At 40.5% G+C, this 15,939-nt stretch overlaps 1 protein-coding gene across 2 annotated transcripts in view; it reads right to left on the bottom strand.

Annotated features, from left to right (window-relative positions):
* Window positions 1-12,738, bottom strand: part of LOC102798012 (low-density lipoprotein receptor-related protein 1-like) — a 97,954-nt gene extending 85,216 nt beyond the window's left edge. For both annotated transcript variants that reach the window (XM_087840708.1, XM_087840709.1), the window contains exon 1: window positions 12,132-12,738. In XM_087840708.1, coding sequence (XP_087696834.1) covers window positions 12,132-12,228 — 97 coding nt within the window. In that variant the 5' untranslated portion in view covers window positions 12,229-12,738. The remainder of the gene's footprint in view (window positions 1-12,131) is intronic.
* Window positions 12,739-15,939: the final 3,201 nt, after the last annotated feature.

Below are 15,939 nucleotides of genomic sequence, written 5' to 3'. Positions count from 1 at the left end.
AGTTAGTAGTTTATTTTATTACTACCTGTAATTTATTGCAGTTTACTTGTATTTGCTTAATTGTTTACTAAATGTTTGAGGTGTGAAATAAACCGCAATAGAGCAAAATATGGGTGTGTGTGGTTGGAGGATGTGTTTGTCCGTGTGTGCACGCGCGGGGGGGGGACATTTTTCTTGTAAAACAAAGGGGGGCCTAGCAAAATAAGTTTGGAAACCACTGGCTTAGTGTGTTAGTACAGCTGAAGCTGATGGGATGGTGATACTGTGTTTGAGGGGAAAAAATGACACTGAGCACATTTTTTATACCAGATTTCTTTGGACTGAGCTGTTGATACATGTTATCCTGCTTGCATAAGTTGGGAAAAATGGTAAATCAGAAATTCACCTTTTCTTTTTTTTTTTTATAGCAAACCTCTAAAGCTATAAACATATTGCAATGCCTGTGGCCATACCACCAGGAGAGCCATAAAATAACTAACAGCAAACTGTTTTAAAGTATATAATAAAATAATTATTATTTGGCTGTTAGACCTGCTACACAAGCTTCATCTCACAAGACTGGAATCTGACTGTCTTTATGAGTTTTGAAATGTCTAATGGGAAACAAACGCCAAGTTTAGTCTACAGAAGATAGCATGCACTCGCACAAATGAAACACTTCAATAGTTTCTCAAAGGTTAAGATGCTGTCACTATTTTAAACATTTTTGCTTCTCAAAATATGTGTCATCATTATGTTTTCTAATATTTAACCAAGGAAGTTTAACATCTTGAGTTGCGTGCTGCAAGTCCTGACCCTGACACAGACTCTGGAAAACCTTGAGTTGGATTTTATCTTTACTGAGTCACCCACTGAGGAAAGAACCCAACCCAGCCGGTTTGTTATCGACTTGGAGCTAAATATCTTGACAGAATTCAACAAAAAATAAATAGAAAATTTCACAGTGGATTCATGACAACACGCTTCTCACTCTCAAGAAATGGCATCTGACAAACTTGTATAGATATAGAAAACACTGAGGTTGAGAGAAAAAGAAATGGGATATGGGTTTATTTACTTGGCCTATGGGCTGAACTGAGGGGGTTCTGCTAAGTGCCAAAAATGAGGGATGAGCATATCAGCCTCTTTGGCTGCAGTCTGCCAACTCTTCATCCACCTCCACAGCTGAGCCATAAACACTTCAGAATTTTGTAATGGAAGAGGAGGAGAAGAAAGAGGGAGGGAAAAAGTTCCTGTGTTACAAAACAAGAGATAAAGAGGCTCCAGCTGTGCCTCTTAAACAAAATGGGTTGTAGATGGGTCTTCCAGTGCATTCCACCATCAACCAAAAACATAACACCAAGACAACAAAGGCATGATGAAAAAAAGAAGGTCTCCAGACTTAAATCCTATAGAAAACCTGTGGATAGAGGTGAAGCTTCAACTGATGAAGCAGCAGCCAAGAAACCTAAAGAGTTTCGGTAAAGAGGAGTGGGTGAAAATCCCTCCTGAGATGTGGGCAAAACTACAGACTAACTAAATTAACCTCTGTGCTTGCCAACATGGATTTCTCCACTAAGTACAAAGTCATGTTTTGCTAGGGCCTCAAATGCTTATTTCACTCAATGACATGCAAATAACTTTTTCGTAATGTGTTTTCTCTGGATTTTTAATTGACATTCTCTCTTTCCAGTAAAATTAAACTACCATAAAAATCACAGTGTTCATTTCTTTGTAAGTGAGCAAACTTACAAATTCAGCAGGGGATCAAATAATTATCTCCCCCACTGTACTTGTCACCTACATTAAGGTAATGAGGCCTTTAAAAAAATATACAATCCAAGTCAATGTTTGGCTTGTGCGTGCAGACTTACTCAACCACCTTCTGGATGGATGTAAATTTTGTGCCACGTGTACGTTCGTATGCATGAAAGTGTGTGTCGTGCATGCATTAGGCTCAGGAGAGCTATCACGAGGAATATGTTCAAGTCTGGTGCTAGCTGCAAAGTCAAATGAGGCTTCATTTACAGGGCAACACACTCCTGAATGTGACTGTCTGATTTTTACAGGTCAAATCTGAGGAAAAAAAACTCCACAAATTCTAGCAAGCCTTTGTGGTATTGTGAACAAGAACCTATTAGTTGAAGCAGAGTAATCAAATGAAAAGCTATTTGGATGTCTAGCTGAGATTTCACCATGTCTCAGCCCCGGTGTGGTAATCAACCATGACTGCTGTTTGTGCTACTACGCTCACTGTTAGAACTCAGGGGGGGAGGAGGTCATGAACTCCTTCGCTTCATCATAAGGGTTAATCTTTTTTTACTAAAGAAGAAGAAAAAGGGACGAAGCAGAAAACCACAAGGTGTGATGCATCATTATCAACTTAGTCAGTTTAGACAAATCCCTTTGCTGCACTAGCACCGAAGCACACGCCGTATGCAGCGGCAGAGGGGGGGAAATGACAATTAAGCCTGCTTAGCATGCCGCCGAGGGGAACATATTAAAGAAGATTATATGAAATTCTTGAGTGCCTTTTCGTAAGACCAGTACAAATTTCAAGTCTCAGTGTGACGCATGAGCTCTATGCAACAAGACCTGATTCTCCAGAATGTTTTTTCACCTCCATGTGCTAAAGCAACCTTGGCTGAGACTCCAACGAGACACTGACAATAAAAAAGAAAAGTCGGAAGAAATCCTCTTGCATAAAAAGTAACATAGATTTAAATCTAAAGGTTGCTGAAATTTCCTTTTTGGGGAAATTTGGAAATTCAAACAAGCCTGCATGAAAATGTAAGAAATTGATATCGCTGTAAATACATGTCTGTGGTATTTAAGCAGACAGCAGCTGTTAACCTAATTATGCCTAAAAATGGACACAGAAGGAAAACCAATAGCCTGACTCTGTCATGTGGCAACACAGTCGCTCAAAAATCTCTGTTAATAAGAACATTTTCAGAGTGCTGTAAAGTGGGTTTCTTGGCCTTTGGCACATTGAGGAAAGACTGTGAGTGAGTGATATAATGCTAATCTTAATCTGAAAGCCAAATCACTCCTTCAGCCCATTCATATATTTAAAAATGCAATTGCACACACTCCAAAATACCTCATATAAATAATGAAATTTCTTCAGGGATATTTACCAAATATATTCCAACTAGTTTAGTGTGTGTAGGCTAATAACAGCAGACCAAACAGCCACCCATTCTTTTCCCAGAAGCACACAATGCACATAATCAGAGAGACCACATTGCCTACACACATACATTTGAATGTGGGAAATCTTATGCAAGAAGCCAGTTGCTTAAAAACTGCGTGCAGCATTTGCAGTGTGGCTCAAAAAGTTAGGTCCACAGGTTTTTGGATAGTGATACATTCGTATTTTTGCCTTTGCACACCACAACAATGGATCCTAAATCCAACAATCAAGGCGTGATTGAAGTGCAGATTTTCAGCTTTAATTCAAGGGGTTTAGTAATTAGCTGTTAGGGAATTACAGCTATTTTTTTAGACACAGTCACTAAGGCCTGTTCTCTCGTGCTTTTCTTGCTTTGTATTGGGAAACAACATGTGATCAGTCTTTTAGGGTTTGCCTAAATCTAAGCAGAGACTTAAGCCCTGTTCACTTAACAGTTCATCCTTCTACTTCTATCAGCACTCACATCATTAATGAACACTAGTGACCCGCTTCCATTGGCAGCCATGCATGCTCATGCTCTAACATTGCCTCTTTCATCAAGGTCCTCATCAGACCCTGCTAAAACTCTTTAGTCGATACATGTAGGTCAAGTTTGTTTCTTGCTGTGCTTTTACAAATTTTATCAAATATATTTTTTTTAATTCTTACTAACAGAGTGTCTCTGCAAGTTTTCTTTTATGACTTTTTTTTTTTTAATCCCACTGAGGAGCACCTGTTTACCATGTATTTCTTTAGATACCACAGAGCGCTTCTATTTTTTATCTTCCTTTTCTGATTGCCTCCCCCGTGTCTGATGTTAGGGCATGCTTTAGATCATGAACCTTTTCTCTCATTCTTCGTATTTTTTTCTTCCCATCCTTTCTTCCAAGTTCATTCTGGTTTCATCTGTACAAAGATTATTTTTTATGAGATCTGTGCAAGCTCTTTTGGATATTTTCTGTCAAAGTCTAAGCCTGCCTTCTTATTCTTGAGAATAACCAGCGGTTTACACCTTGTTATAAAACCTTCATTCACGAAGAAATATCTTGAATGCAGACTTTGACAATGCACAGTTGAGAGTGTTAATTTAATTAGATTTGAAGTTGGTTTTTGTTTTTAAACCATGGAGTTAATTCTTCATGCACTTGTCTTCTGTTGTCTTTCAGGCTTTTTGGTGCTGCTGAGCTGGCCACTGTTGATTCGCCCACTCCTAAAGTTTTTGCTGTCTCTATGACAGTTTCACTTTGGTTCTCTTACTGGACATCATATTGAAAGTTCCAGTAAGAAGCTATGAAATGCAGTTTTCAACACTTGGGATCAACTCCAGATCTTTAATCTGCTTTTCATGGAAAAAGCTCGTCAGTTTTGCGGCTTCACCTCACTTCAAGAATAGCTTAAACTCTGCACTTCAATCACTATATTTCCTCAGGCTTGTTTCTCCACTACAGACCAGGTGAGGAGATTTTTTTTTTTTTTTTTAATTTTTTTTACCTCAGAGTCAAGGCTACTGTCTGCTCTTAGGATTGATTTTGCAATTAGGCCTATGTTGAGGTTATTGTTATTTACATTTTGCATTAGAAGTTTGTAAATGAATCTAAATCACAGTGCTATGAATAATAACCTCGGTGCTGGTGCGTCTGGGCCTGTGGCTCAGTGCTCATTGTTTGAATCCGAGTTAGGAAGAGTTTACTGGCATGAAGCCGGAGGACTCTTATTACATTGTGGAGCCTAGATACAAACTGTGATGTATCAGCAAAGGCTGGAGAAAAGGATGAGGTCTGTTTGTGTAGACCTCTGGATGCGTGTCCACTCTATCCCGGAATAAATTGATGTCAGTGAAAAAAAAATGTTTCTAGGAAAGGCCTTAATGGATGTTAATAAATATATTTGTTAGAGGCCTAGTGCTAAAAAAAAAAAAAAAAGACTACATATTGGTTATATCTGCTGGTGCAACCAAGACTGGGAACATTTCGAACAAATAAAAAAGACATTTCCCCTGGGGCTGGAGCTGAAATTCAACAATGTTTACAACAGGAAAATAAAGCAATTTATCTAGCAAACTGATAAAAGAAATAAATTCAGAAATTCTGCCTTATGCTGGGACAATCTATCACATTGCCTCCCTCGTGCTTTACGTAATCTGAAACTTGGTAAAGAGAAAAGAAAACGAGAGAAGGTCACAGTTTGAGTCATTAATATAACAGACATCCTTTCAGACTGACGCCTGAGGAGTGAGTTTACCTCATGTTTGCTATCGGTGATAAAAGGGTCCCAGCAAATCCTACAGCCTGACCATGGCACTGCCTCGCATCAGCATGACGTGGTTGTTGTTGACGTTGATGAATAATGCACATTACACACCTATAAAGCACGACAGCTTCTTTGCATATCTGGCAAAACCCTTCAAACTGGACTCATTACACACTATTTAAGCACCTTTGTGTCACCATCGGGTTTTTTTGTTGTTGTTGTTTTATCATGACAATTGGGTTGTTATGAAAGGTTAGTCATCCACTTCTTATGAAAACTGTTTCTCTCTCACACACACACTTAGACTAATATTTTATTTTGCTGAATTTTCAAGGCAGCTTGATTACTTACGTAGCCCACTCCTACATGTGCTCGCATCTAGCAGCAGATAACACGGCTTTCCACTAAGTGTTGCAATAATAAAGGAGTTACATACTTCGATGCAATAATAGTATTGCAAACAAGTACCAGGGGGAATCAGTGCCACAACATTAAGAGCGCTGCAGGTTTAGAGTTTTATTAAAAGAGAAACATATTAAGGCTATAATACGGCCAAAAGGTGCGTTTGATTTAAAGTGCACTTTCTAATATTATTTAAAAAAAATGCTGTTTAACCTGAGAGGATGAGAAAAATGAAGAAGAAGACAGCAAGGCAGTAAGTCAGTGAGAGGCGGCTGGGCTGTGTGGGCACTGCAATGTGTGTCTGTGTGCGTGCGAACTCGACGGTGGGGAGAGAAGAGAGCAAGGAAGTGCAGTTCAAATCAGCATATCAATACTGCAGGAAATGAAAACTAAAACTCTTTCAAGTCTGGTATGGAAAAATCAATAATTTGACAAAGTAGCTGCGGCAGTAGACGTAAAGTTAATTGTCTGTGCCCTGGTACATATCGGGGGAAGGTGTACTGATGAGTTTTACACATAAGACTAGAAGTATAACACAAGAGTGAAATGACTGTCTTTGTCATAGCTATACTTTTATCTACAGGCCATCTTTGGATTTAAAGCTACTACTCAAAACAGATCCAACATCAGAGTGGTCTTCTTTGCCCCAGAAAAAAAGAGTCCTCCTCACTTTGACTCAGATTGAAAAATTGAAAATCAGATTTTCTTTGTTTTTGATGTTGCAGACTGAGACTTTACTGATTTGGGTCACTCTCACTGTGCTGTTTACTAAAGCTCTACAAATCACCCTACCTGCTTGGCAAAAAACTGCAGATTACAAAAAACAAACCTCAGAAAACTGCCAACTTTATCTGCAGAAACAGACAAATTGTTCCCTTAGGAGTTGGTGAATAGCCAAACAGGCTTGCACACGGGTGTAAATCTTAAGACCGGATAGCAAAAAAACATAAAAGCAGAATAAACATCTGTGTTTCACCACTTTGCACCTAAAAAAACAAAACAAGTGCAGTAAATAAGCAGATATGTGAATTTATAAAAAATAACAGGCCGCATAGCCTGAGCCTAGCCTTCACATCAAATACGATTAGGAATATTTGCAGGTGGTTGCAAACACCGGAGCCAAATTTCAATTGGACACTGCCCCAAAATCCTGTTCTCTCCTGAAACACGTTGAAGCGCGCTCATCTGCTCATCTTTCTCTTCTAACTGTCATTAGAAGGTTTTGTAGTATTACTTTGTACTCGCTTTTGGTCTTAATGCAGGAGTATTTCTGCTATTGTTTCTAAAGAGAGGTGACCTGTGAATAAGACTAAGATTTTCCAGGGATTATATTTCATCTGAGGTACAAATCAAAGGATCCTGACATGAGATGGACTGGTATTTTAACTAAGCTTCAATTCATACGCAGTTTTTTAAAATATCATCACCTTCACATACAGTACCGGTGACGATTGTTCAGTAATTTGCTGGCTAATGTGTTTGCGAATGTAAAGAAATGTCACGATCATTACATCCCAAGAGCAACTTTCCGCTCATGTTCTTCCAGCAGTCGCCTCTGTGCAGCATCTTCAGTCCTTAAATAGCTCCATATAGATAGCATATCTCAATCAGTGGGTCACAAGCCTAAAGTGGGTCACAGGACTGCTCTAAAAAGTGTACGTGTACCCAGAGCCGAGTGGCTCGAAAGACGTTGCAATTTCAAAGATTTTGACAGTGTACTGCCTAATTATGAAGATTTTGTACACAACCAGCTGGTAGCATTGCAGTCTATATTTACCTATTGAGTATAAATGAGCTTCAAGAGACTGCTACATTAACTTTAAATAAAAACTAGTGTTGGCAAAACCTCTGCAGTTGGAAAAAGAACCTGTCAAAGTGCCAAAAACTGCAGTTCCTCTAACAGCCACTTGAGGGTGGCTCCAAAACAAGTCAGTCAAATAGACTCTAATGCACAATGGGCATCATCGCTCTGAATGGCATGTTTGCACACAGGCATCTGCAGCCATAGGTAGGGATGGGTATCGAAAACCGGTTCTTTTTGAGAACCGGTTCCCACTGTTTCAATTCCTTGGAATTGTTTGCCATTTTTGCAAACGATTCCCTTACCGATTCCAGTTGCCCCGAATGACGTCGCCACGTTGCGGAGCGTCATTTACCTGGCAGGAAACATGTCGCCTAAGCGGCTCAAAGGCTCAAAAGTTTGGTTATACGGATGACAACAGGGCAACTTGCAATACTTGCAAAGTAGATATTTCATTTAAGGGAGGAAACACTACGAATATGCAAAAGCATTTGCTCACAAAACACGCGATAACCTTAAATGAATGTCGTGTTTTAAATTCCGCTCCGGACTCGTGAATCTCAACCCAGCAGCAGCGGTAACGTTTGCACGTCCTCTCCCGTTAATGAGGCAGGTAAATAATCAACTAACAGTGCATATTATGTTAGTGCGATCTGCCTTATTACAAAACCTGCCATTACTGTGCATTTAGGTGACCATGATGAGAGAGACAGACAGAGTCTGGCTGGCTCAGATGCTGGCAGTTGTCGCTGCAGTCTACCGGTAGCGTCTCCTTTCAGGCCAGGATAGACGAATGTCACCGAGCAGTGACTAAGTTTGCGGTCAAAGGCTTGCACCCATTTACCACAGTAGATGCCTCCGATTTTCGGTAAGTGAACGTGTTTAATTGTAGGCAGGGACATTACTGGATATTCTTGTGTAATTGCTACAGAATAATTGATGTTATACTTTGTTATTGCTACAGAAGAATATTTATTTTATTATTTTACATTTACAATTTTTTTCCTGGGGACCCTGTGACACCCCATTGAAGAGCCGTAGGCTGTGGATCTCTTAAGATCTCACTGTTGGGTTTGTAAGGCCATGTTACTCCTAAATTTCTATCTTGTTCAAAGAGAAGATATAAAACAAAGTTCTAAGCTAATCGACCTTAGTGTTCTCCTTTTTTAAAAAGAATCGATAAGAGAATCGATAAAGAATCGAATTGTTAAACAGAATCGAAAATGGAATCGGAATCGTGAAAATCTTATCAATACCCATCCCTAGCCATAGGTGTCTGCTATACCTCACCTCCATTATATTGAAACCACTACGATGGACCTCTCAACTGTTTGTGCTACCTGTGCCTTTTAGAGCATCGTTAGATAAACTGAATTATCTTAAAAACTAACATGACTCACAATCTGTCCGACTATTTTGTGCTTGGTTATAGAGTTATTGCACTATTTTATCAGTATGCTACTTAGCATTGATATTGCTTTATTGTTACACTACTTAAAAATTCTAGGGAACACATTACCTAGGCTACTTCTGTGCTCACATTTAATACTGCTGCTGGCACCTCATGGCATTGCATTTATACTCTGGATCGGGTCGCCTATCATCAACTACAGCAGCTTATTTGAAACGAAGGACGGCGAATGACCTTCCTTTTGTTTGCACTAAGAAATGCTGCTGCCTGCGAGCTACAATCACCAATAAAATGTTGTTCAGTATTTTTTTCTATATATCTTTAAAAATATTGTTATTACAAATGTCCTAAGGCTAAATCCCCCCACCCCTAAATGTGACCAGCTACCATTGTTCTGGTCATGGTCTACTCGCATCTATAAGAGTTAAAGATACAAAATCTTGCCATTTTTTTTTAAGTGATGCAATGATGTGAATGAGCTTTATGTAACCACCTGATTGTTTTCCCCCTGGTTAAGCTCCTCATTCATGCAGCTGGAGCAGGTTTGAAAGTATTTTCAGAAACAAATTAACTGATCTGACCTAGAAATTTATATAAGACTTCTATATATGTTTCATCTGCTGTTTACGTTAGCTGCTGCGCTTAAATGTTTTAGGGTAAGATAAGGTCAACAGCTGTGAAGCTCTCACAAACCTACTCTGTATTCTATACAGTTGTAAACAAAAAGCCTTTTGGCCCTATGCTGTCATTGTCATGGGAGTAGCACCCCGCTATCAGCCAAATGCCGGGGCAGTTCTTAGGCCTCCACCAAATGTTGCAGCACAGAGGGGAACTGCCAGGAAAATTGCTGCATCGTGAGTTCATTAAGAAGGAAGGAACCCATGCCACTTTCATCATCAAGGAAGAAAGGCAGTAAAAGAAATTATCAAAAGTTGAAGAGACTGATCTCAAGGCTTCTGCTTTGTCATTTTCTGAGCAAAATATCTATCGCTGAAAGCCTGGGGTGGGGGTTGGGGGCACACTGTCTATTTGTAAGGGGCCAGTGATCTCTTTCTAGAGTGAAATTACTTTCATAGACCAAAGTGATGGGAATTCTTTCATTAGGGCCCTTTCCACTGGGCCTCCAATTAGCAGAGCTCTCTGAACAAGCTGAGACTGTTCATGGAGGTCTCTTCTGGGAAACAAAGAGCAATTTAGACCCAATTAAACTTAGGGTTTGTTGGTACCCAGAGCCTTTTACACTAACTACAGTGTATGAGAAAAAAAGAAAGAAAGAAAAACCTTTATGGAAAAAAAGGAAGAAGACTTTGAAGTCAAGTCGGGGAGGGGGGGGAAGGGTTTACTAGTAGCATGTGTAACTGAAGGGGCCCTAAAAAATAAAAGCCATTTAACTACGTTAGAAAGAAGGCAATGTAGTGAAGAAATCTTCCAAATGCATGAGTTACAATTAGAGACTATTTGGTAAATCTCACAGTCAGTCTAAACAATAAATTGTAATGAAACACCTCATCTGTAAACAAATTAGTATCTTTGCTCACAGACACCGTCGAGCACAGCAGGCTCAGTGGATTTTTAGGAAAAACTCAGGTTTGGTGATCTCCTCTGTTCCACTGCACTGGTCTGACTCATCAAATGGAGGGAAGAAAAAAAAGACTCAGAGGGAAGAAGATTTTGCTAAAACAATCACTGTGAATTGAGGCAGAAGCTGTTTGTTTTAAACGCTTAAATGCAGGCTCTCAAGTCTCTCTCAACTTGCAGGTGATTGCAGGCTATCGATCTCCAAGGTGGTGTTTTTATGTGGGGGATTGCGCTCCTTAAGAACTTCACCGCACTGGGCTGCCAAGTGAGATGAGATGACTTCAAAAAGACACAGGGAGCCATTTGTGGCTCGATGAATAATCTCAAAATGCGCCTTGGGATTTGAATCCAAGTCCTGCTGAATTTAATGACATGGTGAATTGAGGACCTCCGATTAGCCCTGCTGACGCTGGTGACATCCCCCCCAAAAATTACATTAAATTAAAATTGAAAAAGCTGTGCTTGAAGAACAAGCTTATAGATTTTCTTTCCACCTGCAAAGATTTTAAGAAGTCTGTCAGCAAATCTTTGTCTTTGAATGAATACCTGTTTCCTGTCTTACACAAAAACAGGAACCCTGAGTGGGACTGTGAAGCTTAATAGTTTCCAGAAGTTGTTCCAGTGTGTGTGCGTGTTCATAAAGTCCCGGGGGGGGGGGGTGCAGCAGAGGCGTTTAGAGCTACTCACTGTCTGCCTGCAGATCACAATATGACTGACGGTATTTCGGGGGCACAGATACGCAACAAACTGAATAATGGCACCGACACACAGCAACAGTGCACAGCGTTACGCATGCCTGTTGATGGCAGCACATCCTCGGAGCTTAAAGATGCAGAAAAAAAACCAAGTGTGCAGTGATGGACACGAACGGGTCCTCTGCTCTTAATAAAGCACGATCCAGCCACGGATGGGACAAAAGTGTGGCAGTGCGGTTTGACTGAGGGGTAGCTCGGCTGCTGTCATCGCATCAGCACTCTCGGGGAAAACTGTTGAACGTGAACTGACTGAAGTCGAGACACATCAGATAGGCTCGATTACAGCTCGGCAGAGGTGCTCACAGCTGTCTTCTTTTTTAATAAGACGTGGTACTATCATAGCTTTAAAAAAAAACCCGCCTCAGACTGCAGGTCGACACATTTTTCTAATGAAGGTATCGACACGTAAACATGAGCTTTGAGCTGTTATCGGGGCCTATGCTGGGATGCGAGCGCCTGAATCAAGTGAAGGGTGGCGGGGTGCTGATGGAGGGTTTGGAGGTGGGGTGCTGTGACATTGCAACATTCACACGCTTCACCGGGACACAGTAACAAAAGACCGCTTTAATTGTCTCGCCTAGGTTTCATCCCCTCCACGTTGCTCCGCTCAGTGGGGGCAGTCATTCCCCCTTCCACCGGGTGCAGTGTACTCTCATTGCAACGCAGACACAGAGCAAAATAAATCCCGCACTAATCACTGTGCACACATCACCTAACGGCTATAGATCTTTTGAGCAATTGGCACAACACTCTGGGTAACATTCAATCAGCTCTGCTTACCATCAATGGCCCTGGCTGGAGCGATTACTTCCAAATTGTGTATGAATCCCAAGAAAAGCAATCCTGTTGCCAGCATGTTGGCCGCGATGCGCAACATTGTAGCTTATCTTGGAAGAATATTACTCATCAATCGCTTCTTGCTCCTGTCAAAAGCTGGAGGTTGCAGAGCAGACAGGCGACGACGTGTAACCGTGTGCCCCGGCGGGGATGCTCCTTGCTGGAAATCCGCTGTCTGGGTGCGCAGTGAGTGCTGACAGGGCTGCTGCTTGCTGTCTGCCCACACTCGGAGAGTAAGTCTTCCAGACTTGTCCAGGCAAAAAGCCGAGGCTTTCTCCCAGCCCGGGGTTGCTTAAGGGGTCCTCGGATGCATGGAGAGCCCTGCCACAAAGGCTAGCAGGCTGAATTGAGCATCAAGCTAGCCCGGCTTGTAGGCGAGATGAAGGAGCTCGCTGGCGCCTGTAATCATGCAGCTGTCCGCCTTTTGTTCTCCCTGCCCCGATGGAGAAGAAGTCACAGGGGGGGAATAAGAAGTGGATCAAATGTTCCTCTCCTCCCCGCCACCTCTGCTGCTGCTGGCCACAGATTGAGCCTGAAGCCCGGAGCCCAGTCAGTCAGCGGTCTGAGTGACGTCGCAACATCAGGGGGCTCAGCTGGCCCTCCCCTCTCCCTCCAGCACCACCCGACACCCCCCCCCCCCCCCCCCACACACACACACACACACACACACACCACCACCACCACCATTCACCTCCTTCAAATTAGGCTCACTCATGTAAACTCGCAGGCTGCAGTTGCTACCACGGTGGGGATTCTCAGTCCACCTTATTAAACGGATTTGACATTTAGATTGTGACATAAAAACACCCGATCGTTCCAGTATTGTCGTTATTTTCAAGTACTTTGCAACTTCATCGGGATTTGACGTTGATTTGATATGAATTTCCGCAATAATATTGGAAGTTGTTTGTCAATCCTTAACAAATGTATTGAACAAGCCACCCAGTTGAAGCTTTATGCCACGGCTGCCCTAAATTTGTCTGTACTGCTAATTACCTAAATCATTTTTATGTTTCTGTAATGCTTAATCCACCAGCATGTATAGGCTCCTTAATTCAAAATTACATTTTTAATGCTAAACTTTAATTATTGTCGTTATCCACGAAAATTCAAATGTAATGTTTTACAAAAAGGATGAAAAGCAGAATAGTATTATTTCATTTAAGATGCCAAATTCATCACTGAACAGGATATGTAGTTTTGGCATTTGAATGTTTTGGTTGATTAACAACATTAAGTCAGTTTGCTATTTGCCCAATAAAAACCAACCTAATCTTTAGTTTTAAACAAGTTTCTGACAGATTTCTAATATTTGTGCTTTCTTATTTTTATGACTGGTGGTCTAATAAATTTGCTAAGCACAGCAAACAATTTGCATCTTGATAGGACCCAATGACTTGCAGATTTTCAGACCCCCAAGCCAGCTACCTTCTGGATGCAGCCTTCACACGCAACTAAGTTTAACAACATTTGAAGAAGACCCCACATGGCCCTATAAACCTATTATGATGCACATAGTCTTGAAATCACGACTTTGAAGGACATCATCCTTGAAATGGAATGACGTTTTAGTAGAAGAATGCTTTACTCAAGAATCAGAGCCATACTTTTTAGTGATGTGTGTGGCCGTGACTGGTATCTGATGCTTGCTTTCTGCCTTCAACAGGGTTCAACAGTACCCATGAAAAAGCTTCTTACTGTGATAATGAGGAGAAAGTCACGTAATGTGTTAGAAAATAGTGTGCAGAGGCATAATTACCACAGCAACCATTTTACTATTTAAAAAAGGTAACCAAAAAGTAACCAATCTTAGACAAAGCTGACACACTAATGGTTTTGTAAGCTGTGAACTGCCTAGTATGGAGGGAAACACCCATCTCTATATCAAAAAATGTGTGGGGATCTATCTATTTTTTATTTTTTTTTTAACCTGAATGATGACAGCTGATGTTGTTGGGATGCTAAACCAGCCTACAAGAACCTCTATCCAAAACGACAGCCAGGCGGCGGACACGAGGGTTTCCTTGGCTTTGTCTTAATTTAAGGTTTTCAAGATATGGAGAAGCTCATCCTGTCTATTTTGAGGCTGCTGCTTTCTCCACTGATACTCCAGCACATCGAGAAATGTTAGGAGAACTGATGGTATTTTGGATCATTACCATCGCTTTACATTCATCAAGTACAAACTGCTTACTTGGCAATAGGTTTACTTGGATCATTTAACAAAAACAACACCCTGAAACATATTTCATTTTACTGAAGAGCACTCCGGGGAGCTGGGAATATAATGCCAGAGAAAAAGCCTAAGATAAAGGTTTGGGATTAGATTACCTGGTTTATATAATCGTCGATGATAACATCAGATGAATACACAGAAAGACTACATACAATAAATGGCACTGTGACTGTATAAGGTGAATTATAGATGGCTTAGATGAATTTAATAGACTTAAGCAGTGAATCATTTCAACATTTGTGGCTCAGCAGAGAGCATATTTTGTCTTAACACAAAAGTTCTTCATTTACAAACAGATTGCTGGGATTATTGTCTGACATATGTTGAACTGCTCTTTAAAATATGTAAAGTAAGGCCTGCAGCCTCTATTAAGAACCCTTCTAACTTCATTGTTTTAAAAAAAAAAATCATGCAAACAGCTTGTAAGACTCTGGCTATATGTTAATGGTTTACTTCCTCTTTATTAAAACAAGTCATTCGTGGTCACAGTCCTACTGACGCTGATATCTGATGAGTCAAAGTTTTATTCTCGTTAACTCTGATTATGTTTGTTGTGACTGTATTTTGTTTTTAAATTCTGTGACTTTTTACATATTTAATTTAATCCCAACTACAGTGTAAAATTCATTCACAAAAAAAAAGTGGCACAATCATGCAGAACTGGAAGAAACACAAGACCAGTTGTGGAGTCTTTAGACTGAGCCTTAATAATAAATATGTTTTTATAGGTTGTGCATGCTCCTGACGGCACAAATGAATCTGGCTTTTACTTTTGCATCCCCAGTGTGTGTTGCACCACTTTAGAGCAACAATATCAAGTGACCTCTAGAATCTATCTGTGAAATGCTGTGCAGCACTGACACCTAGAGGGTCTGCAGTGCCAGATTATCTAAAGCCAAAGAACAAAAGGTCTTTTGTGTCAGTGGGGAAAAAAAGAGAGAAGAAGACTGTATTTAAAATACTACCAAAGTGACGCATAGCTTTAAATATTCTGTTCTGTGTCAGCAGTCCCCCCCAAGACTCTTACAAGGATAAGAAAATAAATGAGTTGCAAGCGTGAGCACAAAGAATATCCAGCAAAACACTAGACTGAGATGTTTCTGAAAGAGAGAATGTTAATACCACTTGTCCTTTTAACCTCAGTCTTTTCTTGATTTCAGGGTCATTATATTTGCTGAAGCCAAACCTCTCAGGAAGAGTTATGAGGAACGAGGTTTGTTTTTTAAATAAAACTGAAATTTTCATTTACAGTTAGTGTTAAACAAGCTATTATTTGGTGTTATTTCAATCAGGAATTCCACATTTTTCACCCAGATCGTCCTCTTAAAGCTGTTTAAAAGCTTTATTTAGTGCATGCAGCATAGCTAACAGTATAACAGTGCCACACTACCAGTTCTTACCTTATCTAATGCTGTGTTTGAGTCCAAAAATGTCCTCATACCAAATCCTTTTGTGCAGTGCTTACGTAACTAAAACCAGACATTCACTGAAAAAGCATGGAAGGACAGAGAGGGA

The sequence above is a fragment of the Neolamprologus brichardi genome, chromosome 5, assembly GCF_056152115.1.
Source record: "Neolamprologus brichardi isolate AB-2024 chromosome 5, ASM5615211v1, whole genome shotgun sequence".
Taxonomy (NCBI): domain Eukaryota; kingdom Metazoa; phylum Chordata; class Actinopteri; order Cichliformes; family Cichlidae; genus Neolamprologus; species Neolamprologus brichardi.
This window is presented reverse-complemented; position numbering and strand designations above follow the sequence as displayed.